This window comes from Clytia hemisphaerica, unplaced genomic scaffold (assembly GCF_902728285.1).
Source record: "Clytia hemisphaerica strain Z4C2 unplaced genomic scaffold, Clytia hemisphaerica genome assembly, whole genome shotgun sequence".
Lineage (NCBI taxonomy): Eukaryota > Metazoa > Cnidaria > Hydrozoa > Leptothecata > Clytiidae > Clytia > Clytia hemisphaerica.
In genome coordinates this window covers 2481485-2502949 of record NW_027104594.1, presented here as the reverse complement: position 1 = coordinate 2502949, position 21465 = coordinate 2481485, and the positions used below count along the sequence as shown (strand labels likewise).

Below are 21465 nucleotides of genomic sequence, written 5' to 3'. Positions count from 1 at the left end.
ACACACCGGATTGCTGTAATTTGGGCTGGAGGATCGTTCTCGCAGGATCCCGTTTCCTACAGTCTTCAGAACAACGATACGCTCCCATTGAGGGGGAGGCCCTAGCAATTGCGTGGTCGCTTGAACAGACCAAGTATTTTACTCAAGGCTGCCCATCGCTGATAGTCGTCACTGACCACAAACCCTTGGTCAAGATTCTTGGAGATCGTACATTAGATGAAATAGCAAACGATCGCATCTTTCGCCTGAAACAACGCACCCTGCCCTGGTCCTTCAGGATTTTTCACCTACCAGGCAAAACCAATCTAGCTTCTGACGCAACGTCACGTTACCCCTCATCCGTCATCGGGTTACTAACAGTCGCTGATCAGATTGAAAATGCAATCAACGCTGCTATTCGAGTCGATACAAAGGAAACATTTAGCATCAGTTGGGATCAACTAGTTGCCGAAACAGCCAAGGATCAACCACTTGCTCTGCTTCTTAAGTACGTCCAATCTGGTTTCAAAGCGATTCAACCTGATGAGATTGCAATAGTTTCTGAATACTGGAAATATCGAGATTCGCTATATATTCTCGATGATGTTCTCCTTTACCACGATCGAGTTGTTGTGCCCCCATCACTCCGTCAAACCGTACTATCCATCCTTCATTCAGCAAACCAAGGGGTGACTGCCATGTCTTCACGTGCTCAATCGACAGTCTTTTGGCCAGGTATATCAAAGGACATTGAAGCTACTCGTGCCAGCTGCGCCTCGTGTCACCGCAATGCCCCATCGCAACCTGCCATGCCTACTGCGCCTCCATCCACACCGTCGACTCCATTCGAGATGATCTTCGCTGATTTCTTTTCATATGCTGGCAGTCACTACCTACTAGCTGGAGATAGATTATCTGGCTGGGTTGAAGTTTACCGCTCCATTCATGGTAGTAGCAAATCTGGTGCCAAGGGACTCATTGCTGCGTTACGCTCATTGTTCGCTACATTTGGCGTTCCTGAAGAGCTTTCCAGCGATGGCGGCCCAGAATTTGCTGCTGGTGAGACACAATCCTTCTTGAAGAAGTGGGGTGTACATCATCGCATCTCATCCGCTTATTTTGCCCAATCTAATGGTCGTGCTGAAGTTGCAGTGAAGAAATGCAAACGTTTGCTAATGGAAAACATTTCTCCCAATGGATCGCTAGACAACGACAAATTCCTCAGAGCCCTTCTCCAAACACGCAATACCCCCGATGCAGATTGCAAGGTCAGTCCTGCTGAGATCATCTTCGGCAAGCCACTCCGTGACGCCTTATCATTCCTTACCCGGCTACCCAAGTTTGCAAATCCTTCGATTCGGTCAACATGGCGGGAGGCTTGGAACAAGAAGGAAGAGGCCATGTTGGCTCGCTTTTCTCGATCGTCCGAACGGCTGAACCAATCCACTCGTAATCTCCAACCATTATCTGCTGGTGATCATGTCCTTATACCAGAATCAGCATGGCAGCCATCCTAACAAATGGGACAAGTCAGGTGTCGTTGTTGAGGTTCGTGGATTCGACCAATACGTTGTTAAGGTTGATGGATCAAATCGTGTGACACTTCGTAACCGACGATTTCTGCGTAAGTTCACGCCTATCTCTTCAGACATCCAACCTACCACGAGGATCAATGTACTGCCAGTAGCACCTGTCCGGAATACTGTTGCCACTCTTCCGCTTAGTCTACCTGACACCACATCAATGGGAGATACCGCACCTACAACTACTACTGTTGCTGATGCTCAGGAAACCGTTCATTCCGATATCCCAGCCCGCCAACATACTACACCTGAGGAAGTACAGGATACATCCCAGCCTTCCGTATCGGATGCTCCTACAAGTACGCACTTACGGCCGCGTCGCTCGATAAAACCTCCTCCGAGATACATCCCAGAGTCTGGAACCTGGTCTTGAGTGATGTGTTGGAAGGTTAACATGTATTTTCTATGCGATGGTAGTGATGAGTTCTCTCTATATTGAGCTTTTAATTGGTGATTGATGTGTTATGTTATTCTTAAATTGTTTTGGCATGTTGGATATGGTTTTGGCCATGATTGGATTGATTTATTGTGGCTTTTGTACTATGATGGGTAAAATTTCCCCCTAGTGTTGACACTTCTATTGACTATCGGATTTTTACCCGATACATATGTGGTCATGTATATTTTTTATGACTGTTGAACACTGAGCTGAACAGCTCTTAGGTTTATAGGATTTTATATTATTGTTAGGTGCTCCTAACTTTTTGGGTTTTTATGTTGTCATCATCTTATATGCTTTCAACATGGGGGGGATATAGGATTTTATATTATATATATCTTTCTCTTGTTCTTTTAGATTAGCATTCATAGTTATAAATAAAACATATGAATAAGATATTCTTCAGAAAACAAAACTAAACAAGGCACAGTGGGCCTACTTATCGCGAGGGTGTCAAATACCACGTGTTCAATAATAAAATCAACTTTTATTTCCACAAACGGCAATAATTGCCGAAAACAGCAATTTTCATTTATTTACTTTTTTATTTTTCTGCTGATTCAGCATTTCATCGTTGAAAAAATTGCCGAAAAGAGCAATAATTGCAGTTTATATCTTAAACACCCAACTGCTTTCATATTATTCCTGTCTCTAAAGAAGGGTGTCCGAATTAGACGAGGGATGTTAATATTTAGACCAACTTACGGTAATCCACTTAAGGTACAATTAAAACAAATCAAAGTTATAGACTGATTTAATTGAAGCCAATGAAATGGATTGATTGAATTCAATCAAAGATTTACACCTTTTTATGATTGTTTGGGTTTGATTGATTGGATTGATTAGTTTGATTGGCTTCAATTGAACCAATTAAACACAATCAAACTCAACCACAGAGTGATTGAATCCAATCAAAGCCAATCAAAGATTCATATTTTTTTACAACTCTGATTGACTTTGATTGCCCTATCAATCACTTTGAGCCTAAGCCTGGTGTCAGCTCGAATGAATCCTATGTTGAGGTATTACAAAGTGTGGCGTTATTACAAAGTGGGTTAGTACAGCCCCTTTCATCTGATTCGCACGCCAGGGGCTAGTCTGTAAGGAATTCCATGTTCCCATCTTATTGAAGAAGACAAATCACATTCTCAAAAGCAAAAAAAACTTAAGGAGTACTTTAGAAAAAAAAACAGAACAAGATTCAAGGGGGATTAGGAAATAAGGGCAAAGTACATATGGAATTCCTCATTGAGGGGGAGAAATGGATAAGGGGTTATTTTCTGTTTAATAAGGGGAGGGCTGGAAAACATGGATTAAACCATGATAGGAAGGTAGGAATTCTCCTCAAAGAAAAACAAATTCTCTCTGACATTTAATAGGTACCTGAGAGTAGGTTTTCGAGTTGCAAAAATAGTTGTTGTGTGATACCATAATATTATTATTGTTGTAATTTTAGACAAATTTATATTAAAAAATGGCAAATGAACAATTACCAAGCTCAATCAATAAAAAGTTTGAAGAGCTGGATGAATCTTTGACTGATCTTCAAACTTCACTCAAACCATTCCTGAAAATTCCTGTCACTGATATCAGAGAGAAGGTAATACAAAGTACCACTATTGGAGATAAAAGGCTATGTGATTGAGCTGCCTCTATGCAGGGCTTGAAATAACGGTCAGCAAACATTGTCCGACCAAAATTGCTCCTTGTCCAACCCAAAAATCATAATTGTCAAGCTAAAGCAACCCTGATTGGACATTTTGTCCGACCCACTTGAAATCATTATTTCGAGCCTTGTCTATGGGTGCTATTAAATGGTGCATGGGTATAGCAGCCTTCCTAGTTTCCTAAAGCTGATATCTAGTCACAAAATGAGCATAGAGTAATGTACCTAAGGCTGTGGAATGGCCTTTCCAATTTTTGTTCTGTATTATTATGTAAAAAAAAAGAAATGAGTTTGGAGTAAATATGTTATACACAACAGCTTATCAAATAACAAGCTCTTGAATATTAAATGTATTGCTTTTAATGTTTCAGGTAAAAGATCCTTTGGAAAATGCCAAACTTGACTTGATGGTAGCTTACACTGCAAATTCTCTTTTTTGGAGTATGTATTAGAAACATTGAAAACCTTGCAAATCCATAGGCACCCTTTTATTAATATTATTTTTATTATTTAACTAAAAACATTTGAATCGTTCAATCATAACAGGCTACATTAAGCTCCCCTGATCTCCCTCTTTTTGGAATTTTAATACTCAACATGCTATTTACTTCTTCAGCATATCTCATTACACAAGGAATTGATCCAAAAACACACCCAATTAAAGATGAACTGGTAAGACAATACATTCGATCTTCATAGGACCAAAAATCTTTTTCAAAGATTCGAATTACAGAGAGTAATTCAAATCACTCAGTAGGGGGGGGACCTATATTTTAGTTCGAATTTCAGAAAGGTTTGAATAATAGAGGTTCAAATTAGACTTAGTTGACTGTAACCATAAAACTAGGAAAGTCGCCATATAGTGCAAACACAGGATAAGTTAAAAACATTATAGACTGAAATCTTTCACTTTTGGCAACTCAATTGATGTAATTTCTACAGGATTCTAATTAATTGCAACTTTTAAATATTTTCAGCTAAGAATCAAACAATACATGGGGAAAATCAAATTGGCTGAAGAAAAGAAAACTAGTATTATTTTTTTAGCCTTTATCATTTTCTTCTACACTTTTACCTCCTATCAAGGGACTAAACTAAATCAATCTTGTATCTTGTTACTGATATTTTCCCACACTTGTTGGTTTTAAGTCTAAATTGGCTTGTTTTTGAAATCCCTTTGGAAAGAGCCTTAGAGATTGTACAACTTCTTTTATACAGACCTTCAATGATCTATCTTTTGATTAATTTTTTTAGTGGCAAGGGTTGATACAAGTGCGGCAAAGAGATTTGTTAGAAATGCACTTTGGACTCCTAGCTCCGGTAAGTTAATTTCAGTTGGTTGTAACAATGTTTTTTTTATATGAACATACCTTCAAATTAATGGATTGTTGTTACAGCTCATGGAGAAATGTTGTTAATCAGTGTTTAAGATAAAGGTTAGAGATTACCAAGCAAAGATTTTCATACTCTGACCTAAAAAGCTTTTTTCTGTCCAACTTTTTCACAGAAGATGCTAACTCTACTGAAAAGTCTAACACCGATCCAGCTCCAGAGTACAAACAGACAAACAGAAAAGACAAGAAATATAAGAAGAGGAAAAATGAAGATCGAAATGACAAGGATACAAACAATAAAGATAAGAAAAAGAAGAAAAAGAAAAAGAAGGAATGATATCAAAAAAATGTATATCATTTTAAATTGACAGATTGGGACTGTATGTGCAGGGGAAATAAAATCGTTATTAGAAGTCGTGGATTCGACTCAAATCTCATTGTAATTTGTATGACTAAACCAACACTGCTTTTAGGGCAGGAGTCAACTTTACATGAGGTATTGAAAATGTCTATGTAGATGTTGAAGGCATTAAAATAACATGGTATTTTAACACTGCCTCACTGCTTCTTCTTTTAAAGGATAACTTGTTTACACCTATCGTCTGCAGCCATCTCAAATCTTGATAAATCCATGTATTCTGTTTGCTCCCTCAAAAGTGTTGAATGAAAGTAGATTCGCTTGCTTCAGGAAAGTTTACTGAATCAGAATTATGTTTTTTGTTGTAAATATTGTAAAACGTTTAAATTTTAAAATACAATCAACATTTATAATACCTATTTTGTAGGGTTTTGGAAATAACCTTTTTTAGCAATGTTCATTTCTCTTTGAAATTTTGGAAATAGCCACGATACTCATGAAATGCCAATGAAACTAGAATATTGGTTATTCGGTTCCAAGTTCTTTGGTGACCAAGCTAGGTAATCCTAAGTTAGAGATATTTTGGTTTTTGACGTACTACTTTGTAGAATTAACATGAATTTCTATTCTAACCATCTCAAATTTTTTTTTCAGAAATAAAAATAAATTAAGAAAGCTAATGAAAGTTATATAAATGGATGCTACCAGAAGGACAGTATTAACTTTATATCGGAACTTACTCCGTGAAAGTAGTAAATTCCAGAACTACAATTTCCGTAATTATGCATTACGTAAAGTCAGAGACGGTTTTCAACAACATAAAAACGAAACAGACGCTGCAAAAATCCAAGAATTTATTACTTGTGCTGAAGAAAATTTGCAACTAGTGAAAAGACAAGTGACTGTTGGTAATTTATATATGGATACACCAGTAGCTGTTGAACGAAGTTAAAATTATTGAATTTTTTGTTATGTTTCCTTTGGATTGCCATATGGATTGAGTGGATTTAGATCAAGATTGAAGTGATGACCTTCATCTTACATGCTTGTGTATACCACATCATAATGATGCTCTATTATTTATCCTTTACCAGTAATTAGTCTGACTCCATGTAAGACCTGTATTTTTTAGAAAGATTTAGAATTATTTTTTACCATCGATAACTTCAATAATTTTCTTTCTCATTTTTGCTGTTTTTCTTTTTGACATGTTACACGACCTACGGCAAGAACAAATAGAAAAATGAAAAGCCTAATTTTGCTCCAGATTGACTTAAAAACATTGTTTCTAGTGCTTATACTTCTTTCAACCTTTTTGAAGCAAATATTTTAACTGTGCTTACTGTTTGCCTACTCTGACAATTAGAATATGCAGGGTAGAAAGTCGGCCGTTTAAACTAGAGATAACTGTTACTGAGACTATCATGTTAGTGTTATGCTTCCAACATTTTTCATGTCAACCTTTATTTTTCAGTGTGAAAACAAAAAACAAAAATTAATCAACAAAAATGGAAGAATCAGATGGAGCACATGATACTGAAAATGAAGGGGCATCATCCAGTTCTGATAAAAAGAAACGTTTGTTTACCAAAGAGATCCGTTGTATGTTGTATGGTTTTGGTGATGAACAAGTCCCTTACACGGAGACAGTCGAAATGTTGGATGACCTGCTTATACAGTTTATCACTGATACAACTGTCAAAGCTATGAACGTTGGTAAAAAAGGGCGTGTCCATGTAGAGGATATTGTTTATTTGATTAGGAAGGATCCTAAGAAATATGCTCGTGTTAAAGAATTGTTGACCATGAACGAAGAGTTGAAGAAAGCTAGGAAAGCCTTTGATGCTGAAAGCTATGGCGAATAGTTTGTTTGTCATGATATGATATAACACAACAATGATTATTATTGCTCTACGCGTCCTATACATTTTAAGCAAACATCAGCATGATCATCATATACATTCAGGAAAGAAATCGGTACCTGGAAAATATGGAAAAGAATATATTTTTGCTTCATTCTCTTTGTCAGGTCAATATTTTGTTCTCAAATCTAGATATGTTGTTGTTGTCCATAACAATTTAATTTTTACATAATTTCTATTTTTTGGTGTCAAAATTAATTTCGCTTTCAAAAGCTTAAAACTATTCAATCACTAAAGTAAATTTTACTTTTTTGTCACCCGGTAGTATTTAATCACCTGTAAATAGATAATGTTAAAACAGTTTTTTAATTTATTCGAACCAAAATTTTGTTTTGATTAATTTTGTCTTACTCCGTTCAAATCTTCGTGTTATTTTAAATTTCCGAGAGAGGTTTAGGACAGCTATTTTGGTCACTTTTGATGTGGCCGTGTTTTAGCCCTACTTTGCAGGATTAATTTTTAATCTAGATATACAAGAATCTTCCTTTTTTCAATTTTTCACAAACCTTTTAAAATCTTCGATATTATTTCTTTCGAAAATATCTATCCAAGGATTTATAACTTTTTAACATAGCATACTTACTTGTAAAGTAAATCAAGTTCGGTTAGCTATCTGACTTATTTGACACTGAATTTGTAGAAATGTCTTTTATATAAAACTGAAAGGTATTTAATTTTTATAGTAAAATCCTTGAAAATTGATTTGTCATACAATCCTCTTTTATAGTTCTAAAAAATGAATTATGAAAAGAAGTCAAAATATAGAGGTAAAACCATATGTACCCAAAAGATTACGAACTAAGCAGTCAGATGAAAAGAAACCACGACCTTCTGAGACAACAAAATCGACAAACGATTCAAACACAAATTTCAAACATACAAAAGCAGTAACTAAAATAAAATGGCATCCTAGCCTGGACAACAAAGTTGCTACGACCAGTCTAGATGGAAAGATCATTGTTTGGGAAGTAACAAGTAATAATTCTCTAACCTCAAAACAATGTTTTACTGAGCATCATGAAGGAATCAAAGATTTGAAGTGGAATACAGATGGCTCATCCTTTCTGACAGCAAGTTTCGATAAAACCTGTAAAATCTGGGATCTTGTCACAGGTACATTATCTTATATTTTCATTGGCGTATTTTCCCCGTCTTATTTGTTAAGAAAGATAAATCCTTGAAATGATAAATCCATCAGCGCTATACGCCAACATGGGCAGACCTTCTTACGGAGCCTTAAGAGTGACTGGCTCCATGCGCCGATTCATCTATAAATTTTTTTACTTCCTACACTCTTTTTTCTCAGGCGTTTGCAAAGAAGACATTAAATTCAACGATTTGCTGACATCAGCAATTTACCATTCGGAAGATGTAAACATTTTTCTTGTTGGAACTTTGTCTTCAGGAATTCAAGCCATGGATATAAGAGAAAAGAAGGTGGGGAATTTAACATAAGGAATTATTTTTATTGAAGGAATACACCTTTTCGGGCGTAGTCGCGCGGTCAGGTGCGTGCCACTTTATTATTTAATTATCCTGCTAAACTCGATCCCTAGGTGCGAAAAAAAGACTGGGACGGTTTTAGGGTGGTAAAACGAACAAAAAATATCCACGCGGCAATTTGCGGCTACGGTCGAAAAGGTGTATTATTTTTATTGATTTCTAGCCAGGTACAATCTTTTTTATAAAATGAAGATATATTTTAGGCTTGACTGTTCAAACCCTTTGACTCTGCCTCCTTGCATACTATACGCAATAGATAGATTTAGGGAAATGCATACGGGTTAAAGAATATGCTTATAACTTTTGAACTTGAAGTCTTTAGAACAAAGGTTGTACCTTTTCGGAAAGCCTATTTGCCCTTCTTGGAGAAAACGATAATGAAATGCGCCTACTGGTTGCTGAACTTGCATAATCCTATCTCAAATAAAAGACATATCTTAAACTTCGACATTGCGCAAAAACCTTAATTTTGCGCAGTTTTGTGACAAAATGTCACGCTTTTTAAAAGAAAGGTTAGATGTCACACGGGAAAAACCTTTTCCTAACACAAAAAGATCTGTTGAGAGAGTGGTGATGGTTCAATTGGCTTAAAGGGACATAAAAGTACTGACGAAATTTGTAAACAAACCATATGCAGCGGGTTACAAAATCAAAACAAATGTCACATGTCAAAATAAAAAATAAAAACAAATATGGTTGATTTTGATCGTTTTAATTGTTTTAAAAAGTTTATTTTGGACACATGATTTTAATTGTTCTCTTTAACGACACGTGGTTCGCGCAATGTTTATATTTTGCTACTTTTATGCACCTTTTGAGATGGAGTTTTTATTAAGTTAATTTCGCCTAGCAGTATTAGTGACACTACTCTGCTTAAAATCAAAGTTTTGGCTGTCGTGCTGCCCAGACATAGCTTCAGCCAGGTTTCTAGCTCCCCCCAACAAAGTAAGGTCCCTCCAACAATTTAGCTCCCCAAAAAAATTGCCTTGTGCTAGGGCCCCTAACACAAAAAAAAACATTGTTCTCCCGCCCCCGTAGAGAGAAGTCAATAAAAAATATATGTGAGTACATTACTGATAAATGAAAACTAAATTTTACTTGTATTAAAATATTTATGTTTACAAATCTTTTGCTTTTTATATTTGATTTAATAGTAAGATAAGTGATCTTTTGAAATAAGCTGGACAGCCCCCAGAGTCTCAGTCAGTTCATCTAGCCGCCCCCAACAATCTAGGTCCCCCCAAAATATTTTGGTAATTTTAGCCCCCAGGTTCTTTAAAGGGCAAAATATTTCTTAGCCCCCCCCAAAAAAAAAAGTAAGGGGGCTTAAGCTATGCCAGAGCTTGCCCTGTGTACCCATTAAAATGTCAAGAAAAAAATTGAAATAAAAACTAAAAATTTCAATTTCCCATCAGATTATCAAGAAGTATAAATCATTTTTCGGACAAGTTCAAGACATGATGTTTCTACCAGACAGAACAACCTTTTTATCATGCGCAGAAGCTGTGAAAAGGAACTCTCTGGATAAAACCATCATGGCGTGGGACTTCAAAACTGGTGCTGTGTTATCCAATCAGATCTACCCGGTAAGGTTATACTCAAATTCTATAAGTTTCACAGCCAAAGTCTGTCCTTCTCAGAAGGGTTGCTCGCTGTCTAACCTGTGTTCAAAAAGGATATTTTCATCCATACTCAGCAAAATTGGAAAAATCTGGGTTAATTAATTGTGTAAAAATTGAAAATCTTTATCATTTGAATCGTTTAGTTTGATTTATCATTCGTAGTATAATGGTATTTGGTACTCAGATATTTATAACTCCGTATTGGGCTTTTCCAGAAAAAAATTTAATATGGGGAGAGGGGTGGAGGCTAACTCATATTGGATGAAACAACCTTTCCAATCTCTTACCAGGAGCCGTACACGTGTTCATCGTTGAAACTTCATCCAAACCAACGCAATTTTCTCGCACAATCATCAGCAGGATACATTGCAATATTTGATACAGAAAAACCGTGGCGCTTGAACCGACGGAAAAGGTTTGAGAGTCATCAGGTCAGTATCATTATTAAATGTTTTAACACATCAGTGTGTTGGCTATATCTTATTATCATTAAAGAAAAAAGAAAACTCAGACACTGTAACACTGTACCACTGTACCAGAGTGTATCTCACGTTTATCACTTTGTAGTACACTCTGTCGCAGAGGTCTGTTTGAAAAACTCAAACGAGAAAAGATAATGACAACAGACCCTCTATGGCAATGAATTTTGAAATTAGCCGTAGAGGGTCTGTCTGATTTGAGATTTTCCGAACCGACCGCTGCGATGGAGCGCGGGTGAGATAGGACAGACAACGAGAGAAGTGTTTCTATTTATTTATAAATCATACTTCATCGCAGATGTTTCTCTACTGGAATTTATTTAACAAACAGATAATGCGCACAGAGTGTACTACGAAACAATAAACGTGAAATACACTGAAGATACACTCTGGTACAGTGTAACTCGTACCTAATCCTTTAGTAAAGATTTTTATTAATCTGATAGCACTCACGATCACGAAAGTTCGTATCACGCATGAAGTTTTCCCTGTAATATATTCATGTATCACGTCAATAAAAGGCGCAGTACAGTGTAGTGGTTATCAATCTTGACTTCCGTGCTGGAGGTCAGGGCTCGATTTACACTCGGTGCTGCGATTCACTTGGCAAGTGAATGTACCTTGGCCCGGGACAACCCATACCATGTGAGAGGAATAGGGTACCATCACTCTGATACAAGAGTATGGGGAGATATGCCGGATATTGAATGTGGTGTGGTGATGGTACTCACATGTTCAGTACCTGCAAGAACGCAAGGTTCTCCCGTACTGTATGAGTATCATCATTGATACAGCGCGGCTCTGATGAGAGTAGTAAACTATCCCGGGATAGGGCCTTGTCCGATGATATCGGAGGGTCCACTTCTCTCTTCTCTTCGTATCACGTCAATCGCAGTCAAATCAAAAAGGAATGCGATTGGCTCTGAGTACGAGATTGTATTTTACCTACTTTTGATGTAAAGAGCTCGTATATAACGTCTCAAGTTTTTGCTTCAATTATTTTGGAAATTAACCTCTCTTTTTAACTTCACAGGTCACTGGATACAAAGTGGATTTTGATTTCGATTTCACTGGATGCAAATTATATTCAGGGGACATCACAGGTTGTGTGTATACATTTGATTGGTTTTCGTCTAAAGTAAACAAGATCCAAAAGATATTTGATTCACCTTGCGTTTCGTTGGCCTGTCATCCTAAGATAAACTCGATGTTATGTGTTGGATCTTGGGAAGGGGATGTGGAAATTATAGTTTGATTTACCTTGTGTTTTGGTAGACTGTCATCCCTAAGATAAACAATCGGTGTGTGAATCTATCTGGAAGAGAAGCAATAAAATTATCACATTGAACCTTCGATCACATGCTTGGAAAATTTCAGGAAAGTTTACATCCCTGCAAGATAAAATTTTCTTACTGAGCCTTTTGGGCTAACTTTCCGAGTGCAGCAGGGCTACTATTTTTTGAATATTAATTATTTTTTATTCATGGCATCAATGAGACTTTTATTTACTTAACAATCAAACGATAAAAGAAAATAAATTGCTCCTCCAATATTAATACCCCTATCCAAAGAGCTGTTGTCCTTGCTCTACCTATAATAAACCTTATTAAAAACCTGACGATCTAAGTTGGGTTCTGATGGAAGGTTACTATATTTACGAGGTGATGGGTATGTCCGAGTCTAAGTTCAAGAATAAACGATGCGAGGGATATTGAATTTTTAACGACCTGTGACAATCAATTTTTAGTCAAAATTGATTTTTTTCGATTGAATGGCTTTTTTGCTGTTTATTCTCAGCATTATCGGACGAGTTTTGTCGTAAACGAGAGATAATTGCACGAGTGAGTCCGAAAGAACGAGGAAAATTCGATACACTCTATTTTGTTAACTTTGGCGCCTCATTGAAGAGTGTGATTAACGAATAATTAATTATTGCTCTCTACAGAATTCAATTGAGGTTTAATTCAATCTTTGAAGGCGCACCAAATGAGAAAAAATAACCTATCATGCGATTATCATCAATATCGAGTTACACATTTTTCTATAAGAACGTCAAAAGTTTCGCTTTTCGAAAGTTCTTGGTTTAAGCCTAAGGATCTTCTTAAAATGGTATTAAAGAGGCCCCCCAGTGGTAACACTGATCACGATATCACGCAATTTTTTGTCTTCAACCACGATCACGAAAATCAGCAAAAGAATAGACAATCACGCATCCCTTTGAAAAAGCCCAAATCACTTTTCACGGCTCAAAAGTCTTTCAAATTACGATCACGTTTTTACCTCTCATCACGCAATCACGAAGAAAAAATTTCCCAATCATGTAATCACGCTGCAAAAAAGTCCCTATCACGTCATCACGAAAATCGTTTGGGAGGCCTCGTTAAAGTCTTTTTGAGCCTATTTGAAAATGGTAACCTTATTGGGCAGCTGATGACGTCAACAGGAAAGGAAATGCAGTCAGTGGATGGTTAGGCTTCTGCTCATCCTCTAGCGAAAACAGTTTCTTATAGGAAGTATATCTATAGAGGTCTGCGATTCAGACTAGTGGATGTTGAGCGACCGTAGTGCAGTGGTAGAGCATCCGGCTACGGTTCGAAAGGTTATGGGTTCAACCCCCAGCCGGGTCATACCAAAGATTCTCAAAATAATACTTGATGCCTCTCTGCTTGGTGCTCAGCAATTAAGAGAAAGATCAAGGGTAAGTGGAGCAATCCAGGGAGAAAGAGTGGCGCCCTCCCCTACCATCGGGTAGATAGCTATCGAAAGAGGAGCCTTCGGGTCGCCTCCGACTGCGGTCGCAGACTTACTTACTGAGGCCCCCAGCGATTTGCGTGATGGCGTGATTAGAGATTTTTTTTGGCGTGATGGCGTGACCAAGATTTTGGCGTGATGCGTGATAGGGCAAAAATTTGAGGCGTGATGCGTGATTTGGGCTATTTTTCGCTATTTTTTGCGTGATGACAAATTTTAGCGATTTTCGTGACGCGTGATTGAGAAATTTTTTTTGCGTGATGGCGTGATTAGGGGTGCCGCTGGGGGGCCTCCTTACTAGTGGGTGGTGGGCTTTTCCAGACCATTTGAGGGAGCCTTCTTGACGAAATTCTTCAAATGACCCCAATTTCGTCATCTCCTTACCCACATAATTAGTGTAAAGATTTCATGTTTTCTCATAAATTTGTTGAAATCAATTGCGTTTATCCCACATATTGTAGAAAGATGTTCTCAAATTTCATGGAATTCCTTTCAAAAAAAATTAACAGTCGTTTTGTAATCAAAGACTTTGTTGACATATCTATTGTTGTCTTGATTGTTCAGTTGAGAAAGTTGAGTCTCGTGATTTGAATCTCATGATTTTTGTAATCTATTAAAAACAGAGTCTGAGGGTGTTGTATGTTTGATAGAGAGAGTACATACGTGGCAGCAGCAACAATGAATATTTTTCATCAGCAGAAAAACTACCCTACGCAACAACAGAAAAATGGATTCAAACAACAACTCTTACGTGAGAAATCTACCAAATGCTTACTTGATTTATTTCACAAAAAGTTTTCAACAAATCCAACTACATTGTATCAAGAGTTGTCACAGACAAAACACAAGAAAGAGTTGGATGAATTGAAAAAGAAAGGAGTTCTGAAAAACGACCAGTACGATGTAATCTTTCCACAATCTCAACAAACAGATTCAACACTATTTGATATCACTTTGCTTTTTCTTTTGATAAGAACATTATGTGGTCACAAGACACCTTCCAATGGTTGGTATGAAGAACCAGATGTCAACGATGTTGATGACATCGCAAATGCTCTTCGTTTGAAACTCGAAAGAAATCGAATGCAGCATGGTCAGTTATCAATCACCACAGTAGAGTATCGAAGATCGTTTCAGTATGTAAAAAAACCTCTATTAGCTCTTGGATGCTCGCAGAACGACCTGAACGACTTGCTACCCTCTTTTGAATATAATCCACCTCAAGCGAACGTGAATTTCACCGGACGAGACGACGAATTAAAAGAGATCAATGATAGTTTTAATCTCAAGAAAGCCTGTAATGTCGTTATCACAGGGATTCCAGGTGTTGGGAAAAGCGAAACTGCAAACCATTATTACGTCACCCATCAAACTGATTACGACCACGTGATCAAAATCAATGTAGATAACATCGAAAACGATTTCAAAAATGTTGCCACTATTTTAAAATTGGATGAGAAGACATATATCCAAGTCATTATAGCTTTACTGAAAACATACTTCCAAAACGAAATGGTCCTTTATATCTACGATAATTGTACCGCAGTTGAGCAGTTGACAAAATATCTCGATCCAGGTCACCATAACTTGATCACCACTCAAATACAACATTGGGGAGCTGGGTACGAAATAGTGACTATTGATAAATGGTCAGAACAAAGCGCCACGAAGTTCCTTAAGAACCAATTGAAAACAGCTGATCCAAAAGAATTGTCTGAATTATCGAAAGAGTTGGAGTTCCATCCATTAGGACTTCAGCATGCAGTAGCCTCGATAACCCAAACTCAATTACCGATTAATGAATACCTCGATGAGCTAAGAAAACATAAAGTTGATATGTTGTCTGAACGAGTAGCACTTGGTTATGGAATAAGAACGTCAGTCTTTGTCTCGTTCTTCATAACAATTGAAAGGATTGAACGAGAGAGTCCGGAGGTGATGAAACTTTTGTCTTTGTTTGGGATTCTCGATGGAACTTTTATGTTGGAGGAGTTTCTTAAAAGGTGTTATGAGACAAAGACAGAATACAATAAATCCAAACGCATCTTGTTTAATTATTCAATCATCCAAGCTAAGCAACAAATGACTGAATTCAACAACAAAAAATTCAACTATCTAACCGTCCATTCCCTCTATCAGGAGGCAGTTAAGATCTATATCACTAAAAACAGAGCCTTACAAAAAATACTAGAGCAGTTTATTGAGATGTTTTCATCCGAGAAGTGGGTGTCTTTTGATACAACCTCAGAATACAAATTATGGCTAAACCACCTCCAGCACCTTTGGGAGCAAGATTGTTACAAAGATATCATTGTCAGTCAATTATCAAACTATCCAGCGGTAGAAATATTTTCGCCTTCGGAATGTTTTCTCAAAGACATCGCAAGGCGAATTTATGACTCGACAAAAAACGACTTGAAAAATCCAGTATCTTACTACCTGGATTGTTGTTATGCTGGTCAAGAACTGGCATATTGGGAAAACTTCGAGCAACGAGTGAATGAAAATCTTGAAGAAAGCCCAGTGAAAAGGAATTTGTTAGAACGTATAACAAATACGAAAGCAGTGCTAAACACTGACAACAGTGAAAACGTAATGAGAAAATTTATTGTTTTTTATCTGAATGGCCATTTTGAACAGATGCCCAGCTTCTTACAAATACTACCTGCTCAAACTATCGAGATGAACTTTTTTCGAAGCATCTGTTATAAAGAAACACAAGAGTTTGATAAAGCTTTGGATTTACTTTACACGATATCAGATTATAAACATGAAGAATCGAGTGCTAAAGTCCAAATCGGCTGTTGTATGATCTTAAATGGAGAAATTCAAAAAGGGATGAAAGTGATAGAAGAATCAGAGCCTTTGAGTAATGACTCAATATGCGATGCTGGGCGAGCATGTTTCGATGTTGGTTTGTTTGATGAAAGTAACAAATACTTTAAAAGTTGGCTCGCAAGCTCACCAATTCCTTGTACCGCGATTGCTGTTGACGCCTTCTGCAAAATACTGATGTTACCCGATGATCTACCGGTGGATGTTCTTTATTCTGTGATAATAACCATGCGTGCACGTGACCTGGCAATTTGCTTCAAAATCCGCGGTCTGATACTCCTTTACTGTCTGTATGTGAAAAATGATGAAGTTTCAATGGCTGAACAAGTTGCAATGAATTTTTCGTACGCAGAGATTGAAGAAAAGAGATACACGAGTAATATTTTTCGGGAAGCATTTATCCTGGCTGACCATTGGCTAAAAACATGTCGGTTTTATAAAGCGCTGGTTGTTTATCGCATGATCGATGAGTTAGGTGATGAAATTGACGATCATGAACAAATATGTGTTGAGCTTGATTGGGATTTGCTTGACGTGGATGAACAGATCGATTTTTGTATTGCAATGTTGAGAAAAATATTTCATTTGTAAAGCTCATGTATTTTGTAATTAAGTTTATCAGTAAACGATTTTACTACGATTTAAAATCAAATATTATACTTAAAGCTTAATTTAACAAAAAGAACATTAGTATATGTAATTGCATGATAACGAGTGCATTTCGGAAATAATTTCAAGAGTCGATTTTTTGTTTTTAATTTTCCGAGTCCGAAAGGACAATTCGTTCGTTCGTTCGTTCGTCAGAATTAGCTGATAAGATTTTTTAAATTTTTGACATAATAAAGATGCAAAATGGTAATGCTCAAAATGTGACGAAGCCCGATTTTCGAATATTAAAAATTTCTTCGGTCGCCAGATCTGGAAATGTTCGGTTTTTCGGGATTTTCTTGATTTTAGCGAAGGAAAAACATTTTGTAAACATTTTTACGTCAGAAGGTTTTCTAAAAAATTCTTTGTCTCAAAATCTTGAAAAGAGCGATATTTGACCGCAATTTTTCATCCTAATTTTTCGCAGAAAAACAGTTATAATTTTTTATGCATCGATTAAGGAAATTTTTTTCGAGAAATTCCAAAAAATAGTTTAATTCTTTACGGGCAATTTAAAACAATTTCAAAGGAAAAAAGTTAATGGGTAATTAAACTTAGCATTTTTTGTAAAAGAGGGTAATATAACATTCTATTTACGTTTTTTTTAGTTCATGCAACGTCACTTTTAAACTCCGGTTAAAGAATTTCTTAAAATCAGTGTTGTTTTTTTTCATTTTTAATTTTTGTGCGTAAATGCAATTAATCGCGATAGTCAGGTTCGATTTCCCGATCTTTCCAGTTTGATTTCCCGATTTGGTTTGCGTTTATTGTAATTCAAACAATTCTTAATAATTCTTGACAGAATAAATTACCAAACAACTTGCAAAGGCATTTTTTTGTTAAAAGTTTTAAGGAACCCAAAAGAAAAGTTTTATTTATATTTTCAAATCCCATAACAAATTTTTTGACCATGGTCAGAGCCCTTAATTCTAGACTAGAGTCTACTTCTGACTGAACTTTGCTTTTTGATGATTTTGATGGCGCTGAGTCCAGTGAAGTAGACTAGAGGATATCACCATCCTGAATTTTTTCACTTTCGTCTTCAAAAATTATAAGAAAACAACATAACAATAAAATATATGCTAAAATACATTGAAGTTTATGAAACTATAAAAAAAACATTAAAATACCTCCAAAATTTGAAAGAAATTGGTCTATTGTACATGGTTTTCTGTTTGTTTTTCTCCAAAAAGGGACTGGATCTAGTGGCATGTATTTGCTACCACCTCAAGCAAAGCCAAAATATGAAGCCTGCCAAATTACGCCGGGCCACTTATCAGCGCCATCGAGTCTATCAAAAAGTGGCCCCCGGGCTACCTTAAGGGCTCTGGACCAATTTTTCGAATTTACACCAACTTAAATGGCAATTTCTGCATTTTAAAAAGATTAATGTATAACTTTATATGTCCTGTTAAACCTACCTTTTTAGAATTTAAAAATCGAAAAATTGAAATGAAAAAAATAAATGAAGAAGAAAACGAAGAGTTTTTCGAAGAGGAGTATTTTACCTTTCAAAGCCCTAATCTAAGTAAAAATCAAACATTTTGGAATTTTTTTTGGTTCAGGTGATGTATCTATTTAGTATCTAAAAATATAATTTCGGAAGATTTTTAAGTATCTTTCCTTTAAAATCTCCAAAAAACCTCATTTTGGGCAATTTTCTCCACTAAATTTCCATGCGAAAACAGCTATAACTTGCGGGTCAGGGATGTAGCCAAATAGAAAATTTTTCCGAATCTAAATAAAGAAATTATTTGTCATTAACTTAAAAAAAGTTTGAAACAATAAAATGATTTTCCCAAGGAGATTAGCCTTTTTTGTGAAACGTATATGAATTGCGTCGTTATAACGTTTTATTAAGGTCCATGTCACACTTATTCCTTAATTACTCATGATGTAATTACTTAAATTCATTTTTTCAAAAGCAGTTTGTTCCTAAACATGTCAAAGAAGCGAAAACATAAGGTTTTATCTTCAAATTCTAAAATTAATTTTTCACTGTGATCAGAGCCCTTTTTATCCAAGATCTCGAATTGTCATCATGGTTACTTTTCTCTGCGCTGAATAGAATCTGGATTGGTCGGCACAGGTCGATATATGATTTCGACCTGTGCTTTTCACAGTAATTATTATGTTCGTTGGTATAAATTAAAATTACTCCCTGTAATTTGAGTCTTCCTTTACTTCAACGAAAAACTTTTATCTCGTGAAGATCGAATTAGAGAGAGTCAGCTGTATCAATTGGAGCATCTTATGATCTTAACGAAATGTTTGTTATGTAATGTCATGTACTGCTTTGTGTTAAGCCAAAACCAATAACAGTGCTCAACGTTAATGATAACAGAGCTTCATACTACTTACTAGTTTAAGTAGAGAAAACAATTTAAGTCAATTACTCAAAGTTTCATGCCATCCAGGATGGTAATCTTCAGTGAAATTAACGTTCTATAAAAATCTACAATTTAATGTCTTCAAAAAATTTTCTGACGTCAATCCAAAATAAAGATTTTATATTGCTGGTTGACTATATCAAGTACTCTTGTCTCCCGAATAGACGTCCCCCCGCTAATTGTTAAGAGAAAAAAAATCCATCCCCCGCTCTTATTAAGACCCCTCCGCTACTGTAATTAAATTCGAATAATTCAATATTTTATTACAGTGTAGATAGACCTTAAAATTGTTAGAAATTTCCTTTTAGATAGTATTGGTTCTTATTTTACGTATTAATTTGCTAAAGTTTCTTTTTAATTTCGCTTAGCGAAAGTATTACGATAGCCTTTCGCGGCGTAGACTAGCAAACTAGTCTGTAAATTAATCATGTCAGAGGGCGGGAACATAAAGGCGGCGGGCGTTTGCTAGAATAGGAGCTGCGTAGGAGAGCGAGCAAAAGTTGGTGAGAGTCGCCGACAAAATTTCTTCCTACGCTTACCTAACTCCTACGCTTACTTTTCCCGCGTGATACCGTTCCAGCCCGACTGGCGTGCCAGTCTATTCGCGGCGGTGTTGGTGTCCTCGGAAAAAAAATAGAAAACGAAAGTACTCAATACGGTGGACGAACTCACTAGATTTAATTTACAAATTACACCCTCATATAACCACGGACGATTTTCGCAGGTTTTCTTTGGATTACGTCATTTATCTTTGTGTCTTTAGCTTCACAGTTTGGATTTTTTCTTTATTTTCTTATAAGCATATACTTTATAAGAATCAAATCAATAACTCTTGATAAACGGTGATATACCCTTCGGTAATTAGTTCTTACAAAGTAAACAAGGGATGGCGCGTAATATGAGCATATTTATTTTTCTTATAAGCATATACTTTATAAGAATCAAATTAATAACTCTTTATATACTCATATGGTGATATGCCCTTTAGTTATTAGTTCTTAAGAAATAAACAACCATCGTTCTTAAATTGATCTTATCTTTTTACACCCCTGTCTCAGTGCCCCGGTAGAAATTTTTCCCTCTGTGGGGATGAAAATTTCTATCAAAATGCCAAAGGGGATAGAAAATCTATCTATTGTTTCCAGCTCGAAAATTCCAGTGGGGACAGTTTTGGAGTGCAATTTGTTACATTCAGTTTTCAACGGGGATAAAATCATAGAGCAATTTCGCAGTGGGGTTGAAATTGTAGGATATTTTTTCCACCGGGGACGATTTTTTGGCCTATTTTTCCACCAGGGTGGGGGGTCCACCAGGTTTGTAACACTGGGGTGTCTTTTTAGCGATTTTGAGCCTCGTTGTTCATATAAAATTGTTTCATCAAGGCTTAATGTAAAGTAGATTTCAGATTAACTTCCATCTTTACTTCTTGTTTTTCCCCATGCAGTTTAAACTTTAGCAGGCGAAATTTTCGACTTCAAGTCGTCTTGTTTGTTCTTAAAATTGATATCAGTTAAAAAAATTCTGTCTTTAAATTACCCCCTTCCTTATTCCCCCCCCCCCCGCTTATTAGAATTTAGAAAATTTTCCTACCCCCTGCTTATTCGGACCCCCCTCCCCGTCTATTCGGGAGACAAGAGTAGTAAAAAACGACAAAAAAACAGCTTTTTGTCGATCAACCAATATAGTCAGGCAGCTGAGGTCACATAAAAAAGTGCAGTAGCTACAAAGTTTGCGAACAAACTTTAAACAGTTGTTTTCAATAGATACGACCTTTCTGAACACAAAATCATCAACCGGACAGTTTGAAAATAATTACCGGACGCGTCCGAAAATATTTTCGTATTTGATGACGTCACAAGCAAAATGAAAATTTTTATGAAAAAAAGCATAGACATATTATATACCAATCGACGCGTTTTTTTGACGTAGATTAAGAAAAAGGTCAGTAGCTATGTC

The 21465-nt window shown here is 36.3% G+C and overlaps 3 protein-coding genes across 4 annotated transcripts; all 3 read left to right on the top strand.

Annotated features, from left to right (window-relative positions):
* Positions 1 to 3457: 3457 nt before the first annotated feature.
* LOC136823798 (nuclear nucleic acid-binding protein C1D-like) lies at positions 3458 to 5774 on the top strand. 2 transcript variants are annotated; one of them, XM_067079970.1, is made up of 6 exons: positions 3458 to 3601; positions 4039 to 4108; positions 4284 to 4339; positions 4645 to 4699; positions 4922 to 4987; positions 5175 to 5774. In XM_067079970.1, the coding sequence occupies exons 1-6, from the start codon at positions 3476 to 3478 to the stop codon at positions 5336 to 5338; spliced, it is 537 nt and encodes a 178-aa protein (XP_066936071.1). In that variant the 5' UTR covers positions 3458 to 3475; the 3' UTR covers positions 5339 to 5774. The 2 variants fall into 2 exon arrangements, with proteins under 2 accessions (XP_066936071.1, XP_066936072.1); XM_067079971.1 differs by having other exon boundaries at positions 5178 to 5422.
* A 1059-nt stretch (positions 5775 to 6833) lies between these two features.
* LOC136823775 (transcription initiation factor TFIID subunit 13-like) lies at positions 6834 to 7642 on the top strand. Its single transcript, XM_067079944.1, has one exon. The coding sequence runs from the start codon at positions 6868 to 6870 to the stop codon at positions 7222 to 7224; it is 357 nt and encodes a 118-aa protein (XP_066936045.1). The 5' UTR covers positions 6834 to 6867; the 3' UTR covers positions 7225 to 7642.
* A 364-nt stretch (positions 7643 to 8006) lies between these two features.
* LOC136823835 (WD repeat-containing protein 25-like) lies at positions 8007 to 12449 on the top strand. The gene is made up of 5 exons (XM_067080003.1): positions 8007 to 8394; positions 8588 to 8718; positions 10200 to 10370; positions 10697 to 10837; positions 11919 to 12449. Exons 1-5 carry the CDS (start codon positions 8025 to 8027, stop codon positions 12138 to 12140), a joined length of 1035 nt encoding a protein of 344 aa, XP_066936104.1. The 5' UTR covers positions 8007 to 8024; the 3' UTR covers positions 12141 to 12449.
* The last annotated feature ends 9016 nt before the right edge of the window (positions 12450 to 21465 follow it).